The sequence below is a fragment of the Rhincodon typus genome, chromosome 24 (genome assembly GCF_021869965.1).
Source record: "Rhincodon typus isolate 14 chromosome 24, sRhiTyp1.1, whole genome shotgun sequence".
Taxonomy (NCBI): domain Eukaryota; kingdom Metazoa; phylum Chordata; class Chondrichthyes; order Orectolobiformes; family Rhincodontidae; genus Rhincodon; species Rhincodon typus.
The window spans coordinates 11,112,026-11,137,649 of NC_063355.1; the positions used below are offsets into that span (position 1 = coordinate 11,112,026).

At 41.4% G+C, this 25,624-nt stretch overlaps 1 protein-coding gene across 1 annotated transcript in view; it reads right to left on the reverse strand.

Moving 5' to 3' along the window:
- The window catches only part of sppl3 (signal peptide peptidase 3), a 119,553-nt gene that overhangs the window by 45,011 nt on the left and 48,918 nt on the right, over positions 1–25,624 (reverse strand). The window contains exon 5 of the mRNA XM_048611378.1: positions 13,496–13,608. Within this exon, the coding sequence (XP_048467335.1) occupies positions 13,496–13,608 (113 nt within the window). The remainder of the gene's footprint in view (positions 1–13,495; positions 13,609–25,624) is intronic.

Genomic DNA, 25,624 nt, shown 5'->3' on the forward strand with positions numbered 1-25,624 from the left:
AGGAAAGCTGACGTTTCGGGCCTAGACCCTTCTTCAGAAAATGATGTTTCTGAAGAACGGTCTCGGCCCAAAACGTCAGCTTTCCTGCTCCTCTGATGCTGCTTGGCCTGCTGTGTTCATCCAGCTCTACACCTTGTTATCTCAGATTCTCCAGCATCTGCAGTTCCTACTATCTCTGGCCATGATATTGTTGAATGTAGGAGTATGAATGAAGGGCCAAACACCCTCCCGTAATTTGTGGGTTCGCTTGTATGCCCGTAAATAAGAGGCTCATTCCACAACATCACTCTTATTTTGATAGCAATCTTAACTGGAAACTATTTAAACCCAGAGATATATGGAAGATAAATAGCGAAGGATCATTTAAAACAATCAGGAATATCTAAAAGGTTCTGAAGAGAGACGGTCAATGATTGGGCTAATATTAATATAGGTGATTGCACTTGTAATATATACAAAGCTGTAAAACATTAAGAATATTGCTCAAAATAATGCACATTTTAATATTAACAGTTGCCACAGTGCATGTACTTCAAAACCGAAAATAAATATTGACTTGGTTAAACATTCTGAATCAATTACTGACATAAATACGAAACTACTTAATCAAGTCTGTAATTTTAATAGAAAGCTGGATTAATGTGTCTTTAATTTTTTTGCTACATTTTGTTTTAGGTTTTGATTTTTTTTTGTACAGCCATGATATGCTAAGTTTACCCACTTCTCCAGACAAATAACCAATTTTAGTCATCCACATTAAACAACATAACACAATCTATTTGCAAATATAAACATATTTGAACTTCAGATACGGCAAATGAGCTCCTGTACTAAACACTTGCAAAATCAAAACATTCCAAGTTTCTTTAAAAAAACTTCTCAAAACAATGAAAGTCAATTTTGACTAAGCTGCTGACATTTAGACTTCCTGCTATCTGCCACTTGTACTGTTATTAAATTCAGTTGAGTCCAAGAGACAAGGTTTCTGAAGCCATTGTTTAATGTACACATAGCATCAATGAAATAACATTATAAACAAATTAAAATTCCAATTGTAATATCACCACAGAAATTAGAGATTTTTCAGGTGTTGCAGCTGAATTAGAAGGGTGACTACACTTTGATTCTGGTAAAGTTGCCACAGTCCTATCAAACCACATGACTGCTCACTGAGAATGAGATAACTGATGGTTTAACCCAAGGGTCACCACGCCGCAGGTGACGGAAGAGGTTGAGGAGAGTCCTACATGCTAACTTCATGTATGAGAACTGAACTCACACTGTTGGATCACTGCACGACAAACAAGTCATCCAGAAACTATCATGAGAGAGTTTAGCTATTGATCCCGCAGTTATATATCAGAAAGTAATGATTAAATTCCTCACAGACCTTCGGTGATGGCCAGGTTCTAAAGGACATAGCTGTTAGACTGAGGCTGCGGCAGGTGGTGAGGGAACTAACAAGAGGGAAAAACATACTTGACCCCATCCTTAGCAATCTGCCAGCTGCAGTTGCATCTGGCCATGTCAGTATCGGTAAAAGTGACCATTGCACAGTCCTTGTGGAGATGAAGTCCTGCCCTCACACTGAGAATAACCTCCATGCTGTGTGGGACTATCACCGTGCTAAATGGGACAGACTTTGCACAGATCTAGCAACTGAAGACTGGACACTCATGAGGTGCTGTGGGTCATCAACAGCAGCAGAACTGTACTCCAGCACAATCTGTAACCTCACGGCCCGGCATATCTGCCACTCAACCATTACCATCAAGCCAGGGGATCAACCCTGGTTCAATGGAGAGTGCAGGATGGTCACTCTTACCAATACGGTCGTGGCCAGATGCAACTGCAGCTGGCAGATTGGTGAGGATGAGGTCAAGTATGCTTTTGCCTGGATGAGTGCAGCCCCAACAACACTCAAGAAGCTTGACACCATCCAGGACAAAGCAGCCCATTTGGTTGACACTATATTTATAAGCATCCACTCCCTCCACTACTGACGCTGTTGCAGCAGGGTGTTCTACCTACAAGATACACTGCAGAAATTCAAAGATCCTCAGACAGCACCTTCCAAACCCAGGACCACTTCCATCCAGAAGCACAAGGGCAGCAGACACATGGGAACACCGCCACCTCCAAGCTCCAAGCCACTCATCATCCTGACTTGGAAATATATTGCCGTTCCTTCACCGTAACTGGGTCAAAAACCTGGAATTCCATCCCTAATGGAATTGTGGGTCAATCTACAGCAGGTGGACTGCAGCGGCTCAAGGCAGCAGCTCACCAACACCTTCTCAAGGGCAACTAGGGATGAAGAAGAAATGCTGGCCAGCCAGCAACACCCACATCCCACAAATGAATATAGGAAAAAGAAGAGGGGTTATGGTAACATAAGGAGATTTATTTCACAACAACAATTTATTTCACCCCTTGAATAATAAACAAGGTATTGGTAATTAACACAAACCAGTGAAGAAGAATGCATCTATAAAAATGGCACCATTAATGACTGCAAGGGTGCAGAGGTTGGAGAAAAGAAAATCAGTCAATTTCTTACTATGGCTAATTTGCAACTTGTATTTTCACAATGTAGAATAGGCCACTGCAATTTTGGTCAACTTTGTTCCATGTTAGTAACAGGTACAAAATGAAAAAGATGCCCACAAACTGAAGTCCCATCCAAATGGACAATGTAGGAAGGTTCCAGAGGAAGGTGATGTGGTCAAAGATTTCAAACAGCTCGAGAAGACAAGGAGAGATAGCTTGCCTTTATCATAGTCAAATAGGATGGCTCCTGTGACTTTGATAAGAGCTGTTTCAATTCTGCGGCCAGGGTGAAAACCTGAATAGAAGAATTTAAACAAGGTTCCAAGAAAGACGGGCATTGGATTTAGAAAGTGAGAACCTGTTTAAGTTCAGACAGGAAAGCAAAGTATGAAACAGGGATGGTGAGGTGAAGAGTTTGTTTTTGCAAGGGGGTGATTACAGTAGATTTGAAAGAGAAGGGGTTCAGTGACTGTAGAAGGGAAATTGACCAGTTACACATTTAGGACCAAGGGAGCTGGTGGTGTTTATGAGTAAAATGTGCTCAGAAAGGACGTGCATGAAATTAGGAAACTAGGGAGCTGAGCTCAAGAATAGACAGCTTTAGTGACAGACTGGCCAAGCTGACTAGTGAAAGGAACAAAGTGGCAGAGGCAGTTCCCTATATGTTCTCAATCTTCATGGCAAAGTGCATGAGGTTCTTGCAAGAGTTGTGGACAAAAGTGTGTAGGAAAAAGGAGAGAGGGGCTTCAGAAGATATTGTGAAGTAGAAACAAAAAGGAACCAGTTTTGCATTTCAGGATGCTCTTGTAACAGTGAGTAGTTTTGTAAGACAAGAGAGGAACCAAACATATATGATCCAGTCAGATTTGGCAGTGCATGACCGAATCAGCTGTCCCAAGTCTGATCAAGGTTGTGTCTCTTGGGCTCACGGGAGGGCAAGTGTATGTAATGAGTTAAAGGAGGGCTGTGGACAGGAGGGCATGGTTAAGCAAATCAACAGTTGCAGAAATGCCATGATGATCAAATGCTCAAAGACTAGATGGTGGATTTTGGAAGTGCATTGCATGAAGACATTTGTCCCAGCAACAGATGCAGAAGGAAGTGAAATCAGTAGAGGAAGGCAGATGTGGGTGTAGAAAGATACAAACAGGTGATCAAAGATGGCCATTGAACAGTCCTCACTGCTGTTGTATTTTGTAAAATTCAAGCACAGAAATGAAAAGGACTTGAATTTTAATCAGCTATGTGCTTAGAATAAACTACAAATTGTCAGTATTTCATGTCAGATGCACAGCACCTAGAGGCTGAAGCTACACAGAGTTTTAACTCAGCCGTGTTTTACAGTTAAACACACATGCAGGTACCCTCTGACTCTGAAGCCTACATTTTAAAAAATAAGCTGGCCTATTGTTAAAGCAGCTTTAAGGACTCTCAATTTATTAAGGATTTATGCCACTAAAATGACAAGATGCAACTTTGCACCAGCTATACTTAGAGACTGGGAAGACTGTGCACTTGAGTAGAATACAAAACTAATTAAGTCATAAGGGGAAGCAAAGAGTTTTCATAAGCTTGCAGTCTTTTTGGATTGGATGGATGTTGCTCACAGACCGAGGTGGATTGGGGCTATTAGAATACCATGACTAAGGTAGATCTTTCTCTCACCTTTAGTTCTAATATATTCATCAGTGGATTTCAGAACTGCACGTCACCTCACATTGATCAATTTGATTCGGGTAGTCAAATTTTAAAATAGCCAGCATATCTGTATTTGTTTAACCAAGCAAACCTCTCTGCAATGTCAAATAGCTTCCTTTTGTGTTAAACTGGTAAAATGTGCACACAATCATCTCAGCCCATCCCAACCTCAAAAAGCAATACTCACATCCAACAAATCAAATTTACACCAAGGGATACTTTGGAACTGCCAAAATCCACCACTTGTACAACACGATATTCAAACAAATCATTGAAGGATCTTTTATCAGTTAAAAAATTTAACTTCTTTGTAAAGTCTATAAGAAACCAGGATACTATCCAACATACTACCACCCGAATAGCCAATTAAGTTTTGTTATAAATCTACTGCATGTCAGATTTCATGAGATAGGATGAAAGCTTTCCTTCTGAATCTGAAGATCAAGTTAATTTTTTTAAAATTAAGAGCCCTTTCAAAATTCAGGGCTTTGAGAATCTAAAACATTTCAAACAGTAACTGTCTTTCAACAAAGTGCTAAAGCTTTAAACAAACCTTATGAAATAAGTTTTATTCTACTGGCAACAATTGGGCACCAAGTGTGATACATGAAATACAGTACAAGGAGGGGTGTAGTTACCAATGGAGGGCTATCTTCCACTATAAAAACAAATGCAATGATGCAATTTATAAATTTCAAGTTTTATTTTTATTCAAGTGGCTGAATTACAGCCTTGTTTTACTGATTTAAAGATTGAGAGGCTTTCTGCCTAAGACAAGATCATTTGCATCAACAAAATGCTGCCAGCAATACTATATGCAAGACTTTGAATTTAGTAAATCATCCCTATTCTGAAAGAAATTATGATCTCAGTACTAGCCTCACAGCATGAAACAAACAAGAATGCAATTCTTAACACTAGGAGTCATTTTCAACTAGAAATGACAACATTTTAATTACAACGTTCATCAACATGATAGATACACTGATTCCTCACAACCTGTAGATCTCGGTACTCATGAGGTTGGCTCCAGACCCCATCTGGCAAACATGTTCCTGATGACCAGTAGTCCAGAACCAGGGGTCACAGTTTAAGGATGTGTGGTAGGCCATTCAGGACTGAGAAGAGATTTCTTCCCCTAGAGTGGTGAACCTATGGAATTTTTTGCCACAGAAAGCAGTTGAGGTCAAATATTGAATGTTTTCAAGCAGTTAGTCGGAAATCGCTCGACACCAAGTTATACCAATAGGTCTATTTGAAGTTTCGGAGCGTAGCTCCTGCATCAGGTGAACTGAGAGAGCAGCACACAGACAGAGAACTTATAGGCAGAGAGACCAAAAGATTGTACAAATGGTGTGTGTGTAGAGTTGAATAATAACTCTGTACGTGATCAGTGTCAGACAGTTTGAGTAAGGTGTCAACAGCTGAATAACAAGCAATAACAATCCAATTAAATGAGGCGGAGAGATAATTACAAAAAATTAAAACTAAGATCGCACTGGAGACAAACCAAATGACTGGAATAACATGATAGGTATAACAGTTGCATACCAAGGGTTAAACCAACCCCAGCTTCTGTAACAACGCTACAGATTTCTTACAGAAACTCAGCACCCACGGGCCAATCGAACCAGAAACATTTTGTTGCAATGGACATTTCGATACTCTACACCTGCATTCCCCATGACGGCATCACTGCAACTGCCTCAGTACTCAATACCAACAACTGCCAATTTCCAGACGCCATCCTACAATTCATCCGCTTCATCCTCGACCACAACGTCTTCACCTTCGACAGCCAGTTCTTCATCCAGAACCAGAACAGCCACAGGGATCAAATTTGCACCCCAATATGCCAATATTTTCATGCACAAGTTTGAGCAAGACTTCTTTGCTGCACAGGACCTCCAACCAATGCTACATACCAGATAGATTTTCTTCCTTTGGACTCATGGTAAGCAATTACTGAAACGACTACATAGCAATATCAACAAGTTTCATCCTACCATCAGACTTACCATGGCCTACTCTTCAAAGTCACTCTCATTCTTGGACACAAACATCTCCATCAAGGACTGGCACCTGAGTACCACACACTACTGCAAGCCCACAGATAACCTCACAATGCTGCACTTCTCTAGCTTCCACCCTAAACATATTAAAGCCGCCATCCCCTACGGACAAACCCTGTGCATACACGGGATCTGCTTGGATGAGGAGGAACGCAACTGACATCTAAAGATTTTGAAACACCCTTATAAGAACAGGATACAATGGCTCAACTCATCGATCACAGTTCCAATGTTCCACAGCGAAAAACCGCAACGACTTTCTCAGAAGACAGACACAGGATACGACTGTTAGCATATCCTTTGTTGTCCAGTACTTCCCATGCTCTTCACAGCCTTCAACATGTCATCGATGACTATGAGCAGCTTACCAAGATCCCCCCACACTTCCACTTCTCACCTTCAAACAACCGCCAAATCTTAAACAGGCCATCCAGCCTTCAGGACAACCAACCACAACACCACACTACCCTGCCATAGCAACCTCTGCAAGACATGTCAGATCATTGACACGGACACTACCATCACACGTGGGAACAGCAGCCACCATGTACATGGCAGATACTCTTTTGACTCGGCCAATGTCGTCTACCTCATACGCTGCAGGCAAGGATGCTGAGGCATAGTATATTGGCGAGATCATAACAGATGCTACGACAACAGTTGAATGGACACCACACAACAATCACCAGATAGGAATGCTTCTTCCCATTCGGGGAACACTTCAGTCAAGGACATTCAGCCTCTGATCATCAGGTAAGTGTCTTCCAAGGTGGCCTTTGAGATACACAACGATGCAGAAATCGCTGAGCAGAAGCTGATAACCAAGTTCTGTACCCACGAAGATGGCCTCAACTGTGATCTTGGGGTCATGTCGTGCTAAGTGTGACACCATCACACTGTTGTGTATCTGTAAAATCTTCCTTAGTGCTGTTATGACAGCATTAACTTGATAAATTGTTATGATCTCTCTGCCTTAATTAGTTTGCAGAGTTTTGGATTACTTATTACTTTGGTTAAACCCTTGGCATGCAAATCTTATATCTATCATGTTATTTCAGTCATTTGGTTTGTCTCCAGCACCATCTTATTTTTAAACTTTTTGTAATTATCTCACTGCCTCATTTAATCGGATTTAAGGTCATCCCTTTGCTTGCTATTCAGCTGTTGATATTTCACTCACTGTCCGAAACTTTTGATCACCTGCAGAGAGTTATTATTTGACTCCACTAACACTATTTGTATGATCTTTTGACCTCTCTGCCTATAAATTCTGTGCCCGTGTGCTTCTCTCTTACTTCACCTGAAGGGGCTACACTCCAAAAGCTTGTGATTTCAAATAAACCTGGCGGAGTATAACCTGGTATCATGTGACTTCTGGTTTTGTCCAACCCAACATGAGCACCTCCGCTTCAAGGAGTTGGACACAGTTCTTAGGGCTTAAATGATATGTGGAGAAAGCAAGAACAGGATATTGTGTTGAATGATGAGCCATGATCATACTGAATGGTAGAGCAGTCTTGAACGGCTAAATGCCTACTCCAGCTCCTATTTGTACTTTTTCTTCAGACTTGTCTAGTCTGATTGCAGGGTGCTTCACAGTGGATTGGCAAGTTAGATTGTAGCAGTATCTGCGCTGTTATCCACAGGAAGTCCGTGCCTCAACGTCCTGCAGATATCAAGGATTTGGTGCACAGCTCTTAAAATTTATAATATGAATCCAGTTTTATGGTCCAGATGAATCAAGTCTTGCAGTGGTTTGTGCTAAAGGCATTACATGAATGCAAGTTGTTATTCTTGTTGGTTTACCCCAAAGAGACAATTATTGCCTTGTATTGAACCATTAATTCCAACTTTCATCAGCAAAGTAAACATGAGTTACAATTAACTATGACAATAGAACTAAAATGGAAGACTATTAGTGGTAAACAACGAGGTAGATAGTAGCAGAGTTTAGGAGAATGTAAGCTGATGAAATGGGCAGACAATTCATAGAATTAACAGGAAAAAAAAAAGTGTGAATGAAGTGATACACTTTGATAGAAGTAATGGAGGACAGCCAACATGAACTAAATAGTACAGATTTTAAAAAGGGTCATGAATAAGCAGAGAGACTTAGAGTGTAAATACATTAAGTCTTTGAAGATGGCTGTTTAAACTTTGAAGTTGTGAAGGCTGTTTTTAAAAACATGGCTATGTTAATAGAGGCATTGAGCACAAATGCACGTAAATCATGCGGACCTTTTGTAAATCACTGGTTAAGCCTTAGTTGCAGTAGTGTAGCCAATCTTAGGTAACGCACTGGAGGATGTCAAGGCTTCGAAGACAGTCCAGAATGGCACAAGGGAATTCAGGAGTGATGAGAAGCTGGGAGTGTTCTTCCAAGAACAAGGAAAAGTTGCGAAGATTTGTCAACAGTAGTGATAATCATGAATGGTTTTAATGGAATTAGTAAGGCAAGACTGTCTTCAGTGCCATAAAAGGTCAGAGAACAGCAATTTAAGACGACTGCAAAAACCAAAAAAAAAAAAAATGCCATGAGGAAATTTCAAAACCCCTTGCACTGGCTGAAAAGATGAGGGAAACAGAATTGCTCGTACCTTTCAAACAAGAATTCAATGTTCATTTTTGCCCTTCAAATATAGGACGAAGGAGCGTCGATGAAATATTAACTGGAGAGATCTACCAATGCAGGTATGGCAGGCAGAATAGCCTTCTTCTTTGTAATATCAGAATCAGAACACAAATATTTGAAAACTTAAAAATCTTTATCAAATACACAGGTTTAACATGATGTGTGCATAGAATTTCTTACTATTTACTGGTATCAATGAACACTGCTCAGTCTTCACAATAATCTCAACAATGTTAGCAAAGTAAATTTGTGTTGAGATTGCACACAGTCTTATCTCTTGGTTTAGCATGAAAATTGACAGCTTGAGGTCCATTGTAAAGACCTGAGAAAACCTAGTACTGAGGGAGATCTGCACTGTCAAAAGTTCTGTTTTTAAAATGAAACTTTAATCGAGGTTCCACCTGAAAAAGAAGATCCTAAGGGATCTTGACAGGGTGGGATGTGGAAAGGATGCTCTCTCTTCTGGAGGAATCTAGAGCTAGAAGTCGCTGTTCAAAATGCAGAGGTCATCCATTTAAGACAGAGACAAGGAGAACCATTTTCTCACAGAGGGCGATGATTCTTTGGAACTCTTTTCCAAAGACAACATTGGAAGAACAGTTTTTCAATACTTTTAAAAGGCAGAAGACAATAAATGCTCAATAATTAAAGAGGTGAAAGTTATCAAGGCTCAGGAGGAAATAAAGTAATCACATCAGCCTTAGTAGTGCTAGCTGAAAAGTTATTTAGCCAGGAGAGTGGACAGCTACCTTGGTCTCCCTTGGAAAAGTTCCATTGGGCTTTTTGTATCCACTACATAGATACCCAGAATGTCAGTTTAACATCTCATGAGACATAGCAGCTTTAGCAGCATTCTCTCAAGACTGAGCACCAACAGCACACCTCAGGATTGCACTGCAGTATCAACTAAAATTAACAGTGCTACTTAAAACAATAACCTTAACTCAGGACAGCACTACTACAGAACAAAACTGATTCACAAAGGAAAGAGTTCAAGGAAGGGTTAAATGGCATGAAAAATTAATAAGGGTCAAGGAAATGATTCAGAATGGAATGCAAGAGAGGAAATGAAAAGGAAAATGTCAACAGTAAAGACAACAAAACTTAAGATAGATGTAATAATATTTGAAGTTTGAGCTTTTTTGAATCTTTAAAACCCACAGACAAATGACCTTTAGAAATGGGAGGCAGAAATTTGTCACCACAACGCAAAGCCCTAAGAATCAGGCGTCAGCAGGCCAAAATAAAACAAATAAAACCAATTGTTTCCCCCCCACCCTCATTAGAGATTTCACAGTGGTCTCTAAACCACCAAGATCTTAGCTCATCATCTCTCTCCCATGGGACAGTCCAGGTCCAGTTATCAAGAACTTCAAATATGATACAGAAAAAAATTGGACAGCAGATTTTCTTCTAATTGTGTCATGTTACAGTGCAGTATGTAGGATTTTAAGGACAGATGAAGAAGCATCTACTTTCCAAGTTCTGGTCTAAGTCAACAGAGATCATCTTTCAATGGATCTTTTCTATGTTACAATCCATAACGTCATTGTTATTTCTCAGCCAGAGTTTTTGAGTCACTGCTCATGATTCACATCTTTTGATGCTCAGACTCTGATTAGTAAGCATTAAAATTTCTCAAGGCTGTATTTCTCAGTAAAACAATAAAGGTTGATTGAAATGAACAGCATGAAATCTAATTAATCACTCCCCATTATTTACTGACAGCATTAATTAGCAGGTATTAGAGTAAAAGTTAGTTTGCTGATTAAAAGTGCATCCTGCAGAGAATATTTTCCAATAACCCATATCTCTGCACATAAAAAATGAAAACCAAATAGAGTCATAGAGCTGTACAGCAAGGAAACAGGTCCTTCGGTTCAACTCGTCCATGCCGACCAGATATTCTAAACTGATCCAGTCCCATTTGCCAGCACTGGGCCCATATCCCTCTAAACCCTTCCTATTCATATTGCCATCCAGATGCCTTTTAAATTTTGCTATTGTACCAGACTCCACCACTTCCTCTGGTAGCTCATTTCATACACACCAGGTTCTAAAAATGTTGCCCCTTATGTCTCTTTTAAATCTTTTCTCTCTCACCTTAAAACTATGCCCTCTAGTTTTGGACTCCCCTACCTTGTGGAAAAGACCTTGGATATTCATCCTATCCATGCTTCTCATGGTTTTATAAACCCTTATAGGGTCACCCTTCAGCCTGTGACACTCCAGAGAAAACAGCCCCAGCCTGTTCAGCCTCTCCCTACAGCTCAAACTCTCCAACCCTGGCAACATCCTTGTAAATCTTTTCTGCACCCTTTCAAGTTTATAACATCTTTCCTATAGCAGGAAGACCAGAATTGAATGCAGTATTCTGAAAGGGGCCTAACCAATGTCCTATACAGCTGCAACACGACCTCCCAACTCCTATACTCAATGCACTGACCTATAAAGGCAAGCATACCAACTGCCTTCCTCACTATCCTATCTACCTGCGACTCTACTTTCAAAAAACTATGAACCTGCACCCCAAAGTCTCTTTGTTCGGCAACACTGCCCAGGACCTTACCATTAAGTGTACAAGGTAAAATATAAACATTAAAATGTAACTAATCTTCATGCAAAAGGAAGTTAGAAGGTAATGCCTGCACATAAAACTCAGTTCCAATTTTGAAGTTATACATTGCGTCAATGTGAAGACAATGCTGTGATGAAATTTGTGGCCATTTAGGAAGCAAAACAATAGAGTTCGGTGCAGGATGAGGATTTCTTTGCAGTAAAAGTGGCGATACTGTATATACGAAGAATTAATTATAGCGTACAACGCTTGAACTTGTATAATGGTTAGGATGGGCAGAAATTGACATTAGTGAAGAAACAAGATTTTTTAAACACACTAGTGATGGTATGATCTTACTAAAGTCAAAACAAGAACTTTTTTCTTTCTAATCCACTGAATTGATATGCTTTTTACTTCGTCTAAAGTGGACTTTTCAATATCAAGTCTTTTTTGCACAATTACAATAACATTGTTTGCAACTTGAAATTTTATTCCATGTCTGCACTTATTAAAATTAAAACATCTACACCTGCCGCATCTTATGAGTAGTTACAGTAATTTTACTTACACTTAAAACTCAGCATAACATCTTCCACATTACTAACTTATTACTCATGGGGTTCACTAAAACAATTTAAAAACAAATCAAAGCCGAAAAATGGAGTTGAGAGGAGCTTTAAGAAATAAACAATTTATCTTTATAATCCATTTCATACATCAGCCACTACAACAAAACCTCAAGAATTTGAGTGCATTCCTGTTGTCATTTTGAGCACTGTTAAACTTCGTGACATTTGCTCAGCCAGTGCTACTATACCCAACTGAACTGGTGACACATTATCTCGGCAAGTGGACAGAATCCAAACCCCCTAAGTGCTATGCTCCTTCAGACTAGCTCAAGTAATTTCCATCTCCAACATGCCAGAAAGTTGACTTGGGTTTAAAGCTACATCAAAATACTTGTCACTCTGGAGACATCTAGATCCATGTCCCTTCTCTGCCCTACGTCATTACGCAAGGTAACTGTGGGTCTGCCAACACCAGGCGTTCCTAACAAGTGATATGATAAGTAGCAGAACGCGCAATAACATGTGCAACTGCATTGTCACCATCCTCCACAATTAATGTACATATACATGTTTGCATCTCCAACCGGAGTTGCAGATTAAGTTTCAGCAGCATCGAGCTAGCCTTTCAACAATGGTAGGTAACCGCTCTGGACTTGGGAAGAACATATTCTTATATTTAGCTTCGAGATAACACTTTCCAGTCTGTCCAGCAAGAAGCTGCAGAGTTTTTTTGTGGTAGATTTGAAAAACTGCCTTCAACAAGACGGAAATAGCTTAAGGCACATTAAGCCAGGCACTACAATTTCTTATATCAAATGTTAATGTTAAAGTTAAATGTGAAAGTTACTGGCACCAACTGCTTAGTTCAGGTCCTCATAAGAGAAACTAGACAGTAAAATACTCAGTAGATTAGAACCATTTCTTCTTGTAGCCGAGCAAGACAAAATCAAGATAGCATCTATAAACTGGAACTAAATTGCACCCAATAATGATTCAGTTATTATCATAGCCCGAGAGCGTACTCATGTCACCTATCTTCATGAGAAGCTCCTGTGCTCATATTTTACACTGCAATGCAGACACATATATTGGCACAATAGGAAACAAACTGGGTTTCAGTTCTTTAATGTTTTGCTTTATCAGCGCGAATTTCCTCCACACAGCTATTCTCTTTCCTTTTTGAAAGCCTTACTGAATTTCTTGAAACTGCATATCACATTAACAATTTCCACAACATCAATGGCAAGTATCTGACACAAAAAAAATCTTTATCACAGCACTGAGAAATGTTTTGATGATCAGCACAGCTAGATGTTATTGACAATTTCAGAAACAGACAGTGTGCTGGGGAGACAACAAAAAAAAGTTATAAAGCTCAAAATGGTGGCATCCACCCACAGATTTCTTCACTCACCATCCATCAGTAGCCAGTGCCCTGTCAATACCCAGATAAGCACAAGCATGACTGAAAGGGAAAATGAGAGTAGTTCAGCAGCAGTGAATCGTCCACAGCAGCCAAATGAAATTCTGAAACAAGAACAGAACAGGAATATGGTTAGTTTTTACATCAAACAAATAGAAGAGTCAAATTGATCAAATTGTCCCCACTACCAGTGGGAGCTGACACATGCTATTGGTGCAATTGATTGCATAATTGTAATCTTGCACCAAAATGAGCAGAACATAAGAACTAGGAGCAAGAGTGGGTGATCTGGCCCCTCGAGCCTGCCTGCCATTTCATAAGATCATGGCTGATCTTTTTGAGACTCCGCTCTACTTACCCGCCCGCTCACCATAACCCTTAATTCCTTTACTGTTCAAAAATTTATCTAGCCTTGCCTTAAAAACATTCAGTGAGGTAGCTTCAACCGCTTCACTGGGCAGGGAATTCCACAGATTCACAACCCTTTGGGTGAAGAAGTTCCTCCTGACCTCAGTCCTACATCTGCTTCCCTTTATTTTGAGGCAATGCCCTCTAGTCCCAGTTTCACCTGCTAGTGTAAACAACCTCACTGCCTCCACCTTATCTATTCCCTTCATAATCTTACATCTTTCTATAAGATCTCCCCTCATTCTTCTGAATTCCAATGAGTATAATCCCAGTCTACTCAGTCTCTCCTCATAATCCAACCCTCTCAACTCTGGAATCAACCGAGTGAATCTCCTCTGCACCCCCTCCAGTGCTAGTATATCTCTTCTCAAGTAAAGAGACCAAAACTGCACACAGTACTCCAGGTGTGGCCTCACCAGGACCCTATACAGCTGCAGCATAGCCTCCTTGTTTTTAAACTCCATCCCTTGAGCAATGGCAGACAAAATTCCATTTGCCTTTTTAATTACCTGCTGCACCTGCAATCCCACCTTCAGCGATTCATGCACAAGGACACCCAAGTCCCTCTGCACAGCAGCGTGCTGCAATTTTTTACCATTTAAAAGATAGTCCATTTTGCTGTTATTCCTACCAAAATGGATGACCTCACACTTATCAACATTGTACTCCATCTGCCAGACCTTGGCCCACTCACTTAGACTATCTATATCCCTCTGCAGACTTTGTGTCTTCTGCACACTTTGCTCTACCACTCACCTAAGTGTCATCTGCAAAATTTGACACACCACACTTAGTCCCCAACTCCAAATCATCTATGTAAATTGTAATCAATTTAGGTCCCAACACTGATCCCTGAGGCACACCACTAGCCACTGACCGCCAACTAGAAAAACACCCATTTACCCCTACTCTTTGCTTTCTACTGGTCAACCAATCCTCTATACATACCAATACATTACCTGTAATACCATGCAACTTTATCTTACGTAGCAGCCTTTGGTGTGGCACCTTGTCAAATGCCTTCTGGAAATCCAGATACACCACATCCACAGGTTCCCCATTGTCCACCATGCAAGTAATGTCCTCAAAGAATTCCACCAAATTAGTTAAATATGACCTACCCTTCATGAACCCATGCTGGGTGTTCCCAATGGGACAATTTATATCCAGACGTCTTGCTATTTCTTCCTTCAATGATAGATTCAAGCATTTTCCCCACGACCGAAGTTAAGCTAACCGGCCTATAGTTACCTGCTTTTCATCTACTTCCTTTTTTAAACAGTGGCGTCACATTGGCTGTTTTCCAAGCTGCGGGAACCACCCCAGAGTCCAGTGAATTTTGGTAAATAATTACTAGTACATTTGCTATTTCCCCCATCACCTCTTTTAGTACCCTGGGATGTATTTCATCAGGGCCAGGAGACTTGTCTACCTTTAGCTCTATTAGCTTGCCCAGCACTGCCTCCTTAGTGATAATGATAGTTTCTAGGTCCTCACCTGCTATAACCTTCTTGCCATTAGTTTTCAGCATGTTATTTGTGTCTTCCACTGTGAAGACCGACACAAAATAACTGTTTAATGTCTCAGCTATTTCCTCATTCCCAGTTATTAAATTGGCCTTCTCATCCTCTAAAAGACCAATGTTTACCTTTGCCACTCTCTTACGATTTACATATTTATAGAAACTTTTGCTGCCTGGTTTTATATTCTGAGCTAGTTTACTCTCATAATCTATCTTACTTTTCTTTATAACTTTTTTTGTGGCTTTCTGTTGGCCTTTAAAGATTTCCCAGTCTACTAGTTTCCCACTACTCTTTGCTTTTTTGTATGTGTTTTTTTTTCCAAATCTGATACTTTCCATGGAGACATCCATGGCTGGCTCTCTCTTTTCCTACAGTTCTTCCTGATCACTGGAATATACTTCTGCTGAGCACGGTGAAGAATCGTTTTGAAAGTCCTCCACTGTTCCTCAATTGACCCACCATAAAGTTTTTGCTCCCATTCTACCTTGGCTAACTCCTTCCTCATTCCTTCATAGTCTCCTTTGTTTAAGCACAGGACATAGGTACTGGATTTAACCTTCTTACGTTCCATCTGTATTTTAAATTCGACCATACTGTGATCGCTCCTTCCAAGAGGATCCCTAACTATAAGATCATTAATTATTCCTGTCTCATTACACAGAACTAGATCTAGGACAGCTCGCTCCCTTCGTAGGTTCCATTACATATTGTTCAAGGAAATTATTGCGGATGCATTCTATGAACTCCTCCTCAAGGCTGCCATGACTGACCTGGTTTGACCAATCGATATGTAGATTAAAATCTCCCATAATAATTGCTGTACCATTTTTACATGCATTAGCTATTTCTGTGTTTATTGCCCGCCCCACCACAATGTCATTATTTGGTGGCCTTTAGACCACACCTATCAGTGACTTCTTCTCCCCGCTATTCCTAATTTCCACCCAAATGGATTCAACGTTTTGTTCAGTAGAACCTATATCATCTCTCACTACCACCCTGATATCATCCTTAAAAATCAGAGCAACACCACCTCCCTTACCTTCCCGTCTGTCCTTCCAAACAGTTTGATACACCTGGATATTTAACTCCCAGTCATGACCATCCTGTAACCATATCTCTGTAATGGCCACTAAATCATACCCATTTGCCATGATTTGCACCGTCAACTCATCCACCTTGTTTCGAATGCTCCGAGCATTCGGATAAATTGCCCTTATGCCAGTTTTTGCACCTTCTTTTTGGGTCCTATTACCTCCGTTACTAACAGCTCTCCAGTTCTCCTTCCCTTTAACTTTTTTCCTAATTTTCAATGGAGTCACCTGCTAACCTACTGCTTTGCCTTACATTAATTGTTATTCTCCCTCTTTGCTCACTTCTCCCTTCCCCCCTACTTACTAGTTTAAAGTCCTATTAACCACCCTATTTACCCTTTTCGCCAGAACACTGGACCCGGCCCTGTGTAGGTGGAGTCCATCCCAGCGTTATAGATCCCTCCTGTCCCAGAACTGATGCCAGTGCCCCATGAAAAGGAAACCCTCTTTCCCACACCACTCTTTTAGCCATGTGTTTACTTCCCTGATCCTTGCCTCCCTATGCCAATTTGCACGTGGCTCGGGCAGCAATCCATGAACGAAGGCTATTTTTACTACAATCTATGAGTAAGCAAATTGAAGGCATACAATCAAAGCCCCTTTACATATTCATAGCTACAAAAAATAACAAAAGGATTTCTTCACAAAAACTGTTCTCCAGCTGCTGCGCTTATTTATGAGGTTTTCCCATAGTAGTCTCCTGTTCCTGATGCTGCCTGGCCTGCTATGTTCCTCCAGCTCCACATTATTATCTCTGACTCCAGCATCAGCAGTTCTTACTATTCTCTGAATCTCCGACACAAGTAGTTTTTAGTGAATTCATGGGACGTGGGCATTACTGGCTAGACCTATATTTCTTCCCCATCCCTAAAGGCCCTTGAGAAGACAGTGGTGAGCTATCTTCTTGAACGATTGCAATCCATCTGGTGTAAGTACACCTACAATACTGTTAAGGTGGTTGTTCCAGTATTTCAACTAGTGAACTGAAGGAATGGCAATGTATTTCCAAGTCAGAATAGTGAGTCGCTTGAAGGGACACTTGTGGGAGGTGTTGCTACCCATGTCTTTCTAGTTGACAGTGATCATAGGCTTGGAAGGTGCAACCAAGGAGCTTTGTTGAACCTCTGCATTTTGTAGATAGTGCTCTTGAATGTTATTGTTGATTGGTGGTGGAGGGAGTGAATGAGGTAACAATGATGTGGGCTGCTTTAGCCTACATAGTGTCAAGAGTGTGCAGTGCTACTGGTGCTGCAGTCATCCAGACAAGTGCAGAGTATTCCACTACAATCCAGACATTTGCCTTGATCAAAAGGCAAGTTACTTGCTGCAGGATTCATTTATCTGGCTCATCCATTCAGTTTCTGGTCAATGGTAAACTATCCCTCCAACATTCACAATTGGATTTATCAGGTCTGCTCAGGCGAGATCTGATCTGTTCGCTTTGGAATCACTTAGCCCTGTCTATCACTTGCTGCTCAGGCATGATCCATGCAAATAATCCTGTGATGGGACTTCACCAGACTGATATCTAGTTTTTAAAATTACGCCTGCTGTTGCTCCTGGTATGTCTTAATGTTCATTTCAGAGGAATGGAGCTGACTCCTGGCTTGATTTTAATGGTAGAGTGCAGGATATGACAAACCAAATTACCTCTGGGTGCATAGTGAAGTGCTCACCCAGAGCCAATGTTGAGTACAGCACCCCCCACCCCAGGGCAATTTCTTCCCACTGTATACCATCTCTGTTGGGTCTACGCTGCCAGTGGGACAAGAAATGAGATGATGTCGTCTGGGACATTGCCGGTAAGGCACGATTCCTTGAGTATGACTATGTCAGCTATTGCTCGATTACTGTGCAATCCCTCAATTTTGGTATTAGTCTCCAAATGTAATGAAGAAATGTTGCTGTTTCCGGTGCTTAGGTCAGTGCCAGGTGACCTTCCTAGTGAAACCTTTTAGCAAATTGACACAACTGAATGTCTTGCTAGGCTATTTCAGAGGACAGCTACAAATTCACCAACACCCAGTGCTATGGGTCTGGAGTCACACGTAAGCCATACAGGTAAGCACGGCAGATTACCATCCTTAAATGATATTAGTGAACCAGATGTGTTTTTGCGACAACTGACAATGTTTCATCATTATACTTTTAATTTCAATTTTTTTATTTTTAAAAAGACAGATTCAAATTCCGCCTTCTCCCATGGTAGGATCTGAAGCCAAGCCCCCAGGGTATTACCAGAGTCTCTAGATTATGAGAACAGCAATACTACCGATACACATTGCCTCTATCTAAATCTCAAACTATTCTCAAAAATTCACAACGAATCATTTTAGATTGAACACAAGCTAGTCAGTGTAATATTCAAGCAATATGTCACTATTAGCACCATTTCTTAGCTAGATATTAATGTTTCACTTATCACTTCAGAATGATGTAAATGATCCCAAGTCATTTCAACGATTATTTCAATGATATTGGGGTTTGCTCCATTTCATGGTCCCTATTTTGCCCTCAGGCAACATTAGCAAAAGTTAAATTAACTGGTTATTCATCTTGTTTGAGATGAGGAGAAATTTTCTCACCTAGAAAGCGGTGAGCCTGTGAACTTCACTACCATAGAAAGCAGTTGAGGGCAAAACATCGTTATTTGAAGGAGTCAGATATAGCACGTGGGGCTAAAAAGGATCAAAGGATATCGGGAAAAGCAGAAACAGGCTAGTGAGTTGGATGATCAGCCATGAATATAATGAACGGCAGAACAGGCTCAAAAGAATGCATTGTCTACTCCTGCTCCAAACCTTTCGAGGTTTGTCTCCCGTACGTGCGAGACCTTTGTGAAAATTAGCTATTGCACTTGATTGAAAAACAGTGGCTGCACTCAAAAAGGCATTTTTTGGCTGGGAAACATTGCAATATTTAGAAGAAGGCATTTTGGAAATGGCGGCATGTGAGTGGCACGGTGGCTCAGTGGTTAGCATTGCTACATCACAGCGACAGAGCCCAGGGTTCAATTCCAGTCTTGGGCGACCGTTTGCCCATTCTCCCCAGGTCTGTTTGGGTTTCTGCCGGGTGCTCCAGTTTCCTCCCACAGTCCAAAAGATTTGCAGGCTAGGTGGATTAGCCATGGTATGCAGGGTTACAGGGTCAGGTCGGAGGGCTGGATCTGGGTCGGATGTTCTTCGAAGGGGTGGTGCAGACTCAATGGGCCAAATGGCCTCCTTCTGCACTGTGGGGATTCTATGAAATACATGCTGCTTCTAACTTGAAAATCTTTTACTTTCTCACTTGTGTCCCCTGTGGAGGAAGCGCTATACAGTGCAAAAACAAAACTATTTTTTCTTCACAGTTATCTTTTCCACTACTGCAAGCACCAAAATAACGAAAATATTGGGAACACCAAATTTAAAGGTATAGTGGATGTGCACTTCTTTAATGTGAAGCAGTCACCAGTCACAAGTGTAGAAACAGAAGTGGTTTTCCACAACCTCAATCATTTAAGATACAGTAATCTCTTTCAATTGTTGGCCCTTTTATGTATGGGATCAATACAACGTATGCTAAGCTCTGCATAACTTTTCTTGACAAATGCAAGAAAATTTCATTCAGCTTATCTATCTCAGCAAATGTATTCTGAATTTAGAGCAGAGAATGCAAAATAAATAAGATGTTGAAGTAATTAAAGTTCAAGTTAACAGACACCAATGGGAATCTGACTACAAATCACACACATTGCACAATTATTGACCAGATTAACAGTGAAACAGGAGATACATTGGCATCCAAACAAGCCCACAGATAATCTACTGGGTTACAACCATTTTATGTGACGTATTTTAATATATCTGTAAGATGGTTTACTGTGAGAATCAAAATTAAATCCATGTACAAATGAACTGACCCACTTGCAAAAGCAAGAGGTCTCTGACAATGCCTTGACTACTATTTAAACTGCTTGGTCCAAGATGGAGGACGGGAAGAAGTTGTGGCTGTAAGAGTTGCTTTTTTGAGGTATTTTCAGTGTTGGAGCTGATTTCCTCGAATTCTAGGAGCAGTAATTACTGTTTTAAAGCTGTTGCATTGTTTTGGAACTTAAAAGGATCAAAACAACAGCACTTAAAAGGAGGAAGGGAGACAAAGGTAGTGACCACATGGGCAGTGATTCAAACAGGGGAAGGAGCCAACACTGCTATCTGACCCAGCAGTAACCTGCATAGCTGCTGCCTCTGCTGTCTGGTTTCAATTACCTCCTGGTATCAGAGTTCGTTCTAAGAAAAATAAAAAAACAGCAAAATTTTCAGCCAACCTTGGGGAAACCTGTGCGTGGGAGCTCACAGCAGGGGTGCACCTAAATGGCTTTTTAGAAATGTAACCTTACTGTTTTTCTTTTGTAAATCTATAACAGTGAGTAGAATGGGTTATTTTTGATTATATGTTATTGAGATATTTCTCTTGATTAAACTTTAAAAATATAAAAACATAGGTACTAAGCTAGCCTGGAGCAATGTTTTGAGATCAGTAAGACTGGGCTATTTTCTGGATCTGTAGATTTTTAAGATGCAGTGATGGCCTTCAGTAGAGTGATGTCCTCTTCCTGTTGGATTTGGGAAATCAGGGAGAGTTTTCATGTTACTGATGATGATGTCTGCAGGAAGTGTGTTTGGTTGTAAATCTTATCGGATTGCATGGATCGCTTGGAGCGGCAGTTACAGGCAATGAGGAATGTACAGGAGCTAGGGGGTGTGGTGGATGGCAGATGGCAGTTGGCAGTTGCAGGGAAGAAGATAAACTGAAGATACAGTCAGGCAGATGGGTGAGCTCCAAGAAAGGTAAGAGAGGTAGGCAGGTAGTGCAGGAGTCTCTTGTGGTTAAACCCATCTCAAACAAGTATGCTGTTTTGGAAAATGTAGGGGCTGATGGACTCTCAGGCGAATGTAGCACTGACAGCCAAGTTTCTGGTACTGAGACTGGCTCTAATGTAACAAGGGTATGCCAGGTTCTAAGCAATCGATTGTGATAGGGGACTCTTTAGTCAGAGGCACAGACAGTCTACTCTGCAGCTGACAGTGAGACATCAGAATGGTGTGTTATTTCCTTGGAGCCAGGACCAAAGATATCCCAGAGAGGGTGCAGAATATTCTCAAAAGGGGAGTGGGACCAGCAGAAGGTTGTTGTACACATTGGAACCAAAGACATAGAAAGTGAAAAGGACGAGATTCTGAGGGGAGAATGTAGAAAGTTAGGCAGGAATTTAAAAAGTAGGCCCTCAAGGGCAATGATGTCTGGATTACTCCCGATGCCATGAGCTAGTGATGGTAGGAATAGAGGGACAGAGCAGATGAATGTGTGGCTGAGGAGCTGGAGGAAAGAGATCAGTCTGACACTGGAAAAAGTCAGTCAAACAGACAGAATAAGACATGAACAAAATACAGAACGAGGGAGGACTGAAATTAAACTGCATTTATTTCAATGTAAGGCAGATGAACTCAGGGCATGGTTAGGAAAATGGGACTGGGATATCATAGCAATTAGAGACGTGGCTCAGAAATAGACGGAACTGGCAGTTTAATGTTCCAGAGTATCGATGCTATAAGGAGGATCAAAAGGCGGGCAAGAGAGGAGGGGGTGTGGCACTTCTGATTAAGGATAACATTACTGATGTACTTAGGGCAATATTCCTGGGAATACATCCAGGAAAGTTATTTGGGTGGAACTGAGAAATAAGAAAAGGGATGATCAGCTTATTTGAATTGTACTATAGATCCCCCAACAGTCAGCAGGAAATTCAGGAATTAATAAGGAGATCTCAGTTATCTTTAAGAATATAAGATGGTTCTGGTAGGGGATTTTAACTTTCCAAACATAGACTGGGACTGCCACAGTGTTAAGGGCTTGGATGGAGAGGAATTTGTTAAGTGTGAACAAGAAAATTTTCTGATTCAGTATGTGGATGTACCTACTAGAGAAGGTGCAAAACTTGACCTACTCTTGGGAAATAATAAGAAGGGTCAGTGGGAGAGCACTTTGGGGCCAGTGATCCAAATTCTATTAGTTTTAAAATAGCAATGGAAAAGGATAGACCGGATCTAAAAGTTAAATATCTAAACTGGAGGAAGGCCATTTTGACGGTATTATGCAAGAACTTTCAAAAGTTGATTGAGGTCAGACATTCACAGGTAAAGGGTTAGCTGAGAAATGTAATGCCTTCAAAAAGGAGATACTGAGTCCAGAGACAGTATGCTCCTGTTAGGGTGAAGGGCAAGGCTGGTAGGTGTAGGGAATGGTGGATCACGAAAGAAATTGAGGTTTTGGTCAAGAATAAGAAGGAAGCATATGTCAGGCACAGACAGCAGAAATCAAGTCAGAAATCGAGTGATTCCCTACAAACTTAAAAGGCTGTAGGAGTATACTAAAGAGGGAAATCAGGAGGTCAAAAAGGGAACATGGAATAGCTTTGGCAAATAGGATTAAGGAGAATCCAAAGGGATTCTACAAATACATTAAGCACAAAAAGGGCAACTAGGAAGACAATAGGGCCCCTTAAGATCAGCAAGGCCGCCTATGTGTGGAACCGCAGGAGATGGGGGAAGATACTAAACGAGTACGTTACATCAGTATTTATTGCGGAAAAGGATGTGGAAGATATAGAACATGCGGAAATAATCAGCGACATCTTGAAAAACATCCATATTACAGAGGTGGTGGTCCTGGATATCTTAAAACGCATAAAGTTGGATAAATCCCTAGGACCTGATCAAGTGTACCCTAGAACTCCTGGCGAAGCTAGGGAAGTGATTGCTGGGCCCTTTGCTGAGATATTTGTATCATCGCTAGCCACAGGGGAGGTGCTGGAAGATTGGAAGATTGGCTAATGTGGTGCCACTATTTAAGAAAGGCAGTAAGAAAAAGCCAAGTGAACAAAGACCGGTGAGCCTAACATCGATGGTGGGCAAGTTGCTGGAAGGAATCCTGGAGGGACAGGATTTACACGTATTTAGAAAGGCAAGGATTGATTAGGGATAGTCAACATGGCTTTGTGCGTGGGAGGTTGCATCTCACTAACTTGATTAAGTTTTTTGAAGAAGTAACAATGAGGATTGATGAGAGCAGAGCGGTGGACGTGATCGATAGGGACTTCGATAAGGCATTCCACAAGTTACCTCATGGTCGACTGGTTAAGCATGGTTAGATCCCATGGAATAGAGGGAGAGCTAGCCATCTGGACACAGCTGGCTCAAAAGGTAGAAGATAGAGGGTGGTGGTGGGGTGTTGCTTTTCAGACTGGAGGCCTGTGTCCATCATTGTGACAGAAGAATCAGTGCTGGGTCCACTGCTTTTCATCATTTATGTAAGTGATTGGGATGTGAATATAGGAGGTTTGCAGATGCCATCAAAATTGGAGGTGTAGTAGACAGCGAAGAAGGTTACCTCAGAGTACAACGGGTTCTTGATCAGAAGGGCCAATGGGCCAAGGAGTAGCAGATGGTGTTTAATTTAGATAAGTGTGATGTGCTGCATTTTGGAAAGGCAAATCAGGGCAGGACTTATACACTTAATGTAAGGTCCTGGGGAGTGTTGCTGAACAAAGAGACCTTGGGGTGCAGGTCCATAGTTCCTTGAAAGTACAGTCACAGGTAGATAGGATAGTGAAGGTGGCATTTGGTACGCTCACCTTTATTGGTCAGTGCATTAAGTTTAGGAGTTGGGAGGTCATGTTGTGGCTGTACAGGATATTGGTTAGGCCACGTTTGGAATACTGTTTGCAATTCTGGTCTCTCTGTTATAGGAAGGATGTAATGAAACTAGAAAAGGGTTCAGAAAAGATTTTTTTAAAAATCATAGAATCCCTACCGTGTGGAAACAAGCCCTTCGGCCCAACAAGTCCACAGTGACCCTCAGAACATCCCACCTAGACCCATTCTCCTATAACCCACCAAATCTACATATCCCTGAACACTATGGGCAATTTAGCATGGCCAATCCAACTAGCCAGCACGTCTTTGGACTGTGGGAGGAAACCGGAGCACCTGGAGGAAACCCACGCAGACACGGGGAGAACGTGCAAACTCCACACGGACAGTCACCCGAGGGTGGAATCGAACCTGGGTCCCTGGTGCCGTAAGGCAGCAGTGCTAACCACTGAGCCGCCCTTACAAGGATGTTGCCAACACTGGAGGGTTTGTGCTACAGGGAGAGGCACTCGAGCGTTGGAGACGGAGGGTGACGTTATAGAAGTTTATAAAATCATGAGGGACACGGATAGGGTGAATTGCTACGGTCTTTTCCCTGGGGTGAGGGCATAGGTTTAACATGAGACAAGAAAGATATAAAAGGGACAACTTTTGCACGCAGAGAGAATGTTGCGTGTATGGAATGAACTGCCAGAGGAACTGGGGGAGGCTGGTACAATTACAACATTTAAAAGGCATCTTGATGGGTATATGAATAGGAAGGGTTTAAGAGGGATATGGGTGAAATGCTGGCAAATGGGACTGTTTCCATGCTGTATATCTCTGACTCTATAAAAGAACAATCTTTTATTTCTGTAGCAACTAAGTCTGTCCTCTACAAGGGGGTCTTTGCTCTTTCCATCAGGAATCCGGGTGAAGCGTGTTGTATATGACGGCTCCATGTGATAAAGCTTAAGTAGGTTCACCGAGTGCCAGGCCACATGCAGTTTTTACAGCCTAGCAGAAACTATGTTTCACTTTTATGTTGAATGGTTTCATTTGCAGCCAAAATTCACTCTCAGAAGGGGTGCTTTTAAATTTTGTGTTATTCTTCAGCCTCACACTCCTAATATATGGCAATCTCGTTTTTTTTGGGGGGTGTGGTGGAGAAGATCGTCAGAAGGTCTCATGAGCTGGCTCCTGGACCTGGCCAAGGTGGCCATGAGTAGATCCAGACTCATCTGCCCCTCTTACATAATTATGGCCACGTTCTGATGTCCACTGAGATGGTCATGTGGTGTCCACCAGCACCGATGGTGGCCTTCAGGGACCAGTTGGCAGCTCAGGGGCTAGGATGCATTACCACTTCAGATAATGATATTTTGATATGCTTCCATTCCAGTTCAAGTTGCCATTAGCCATTTG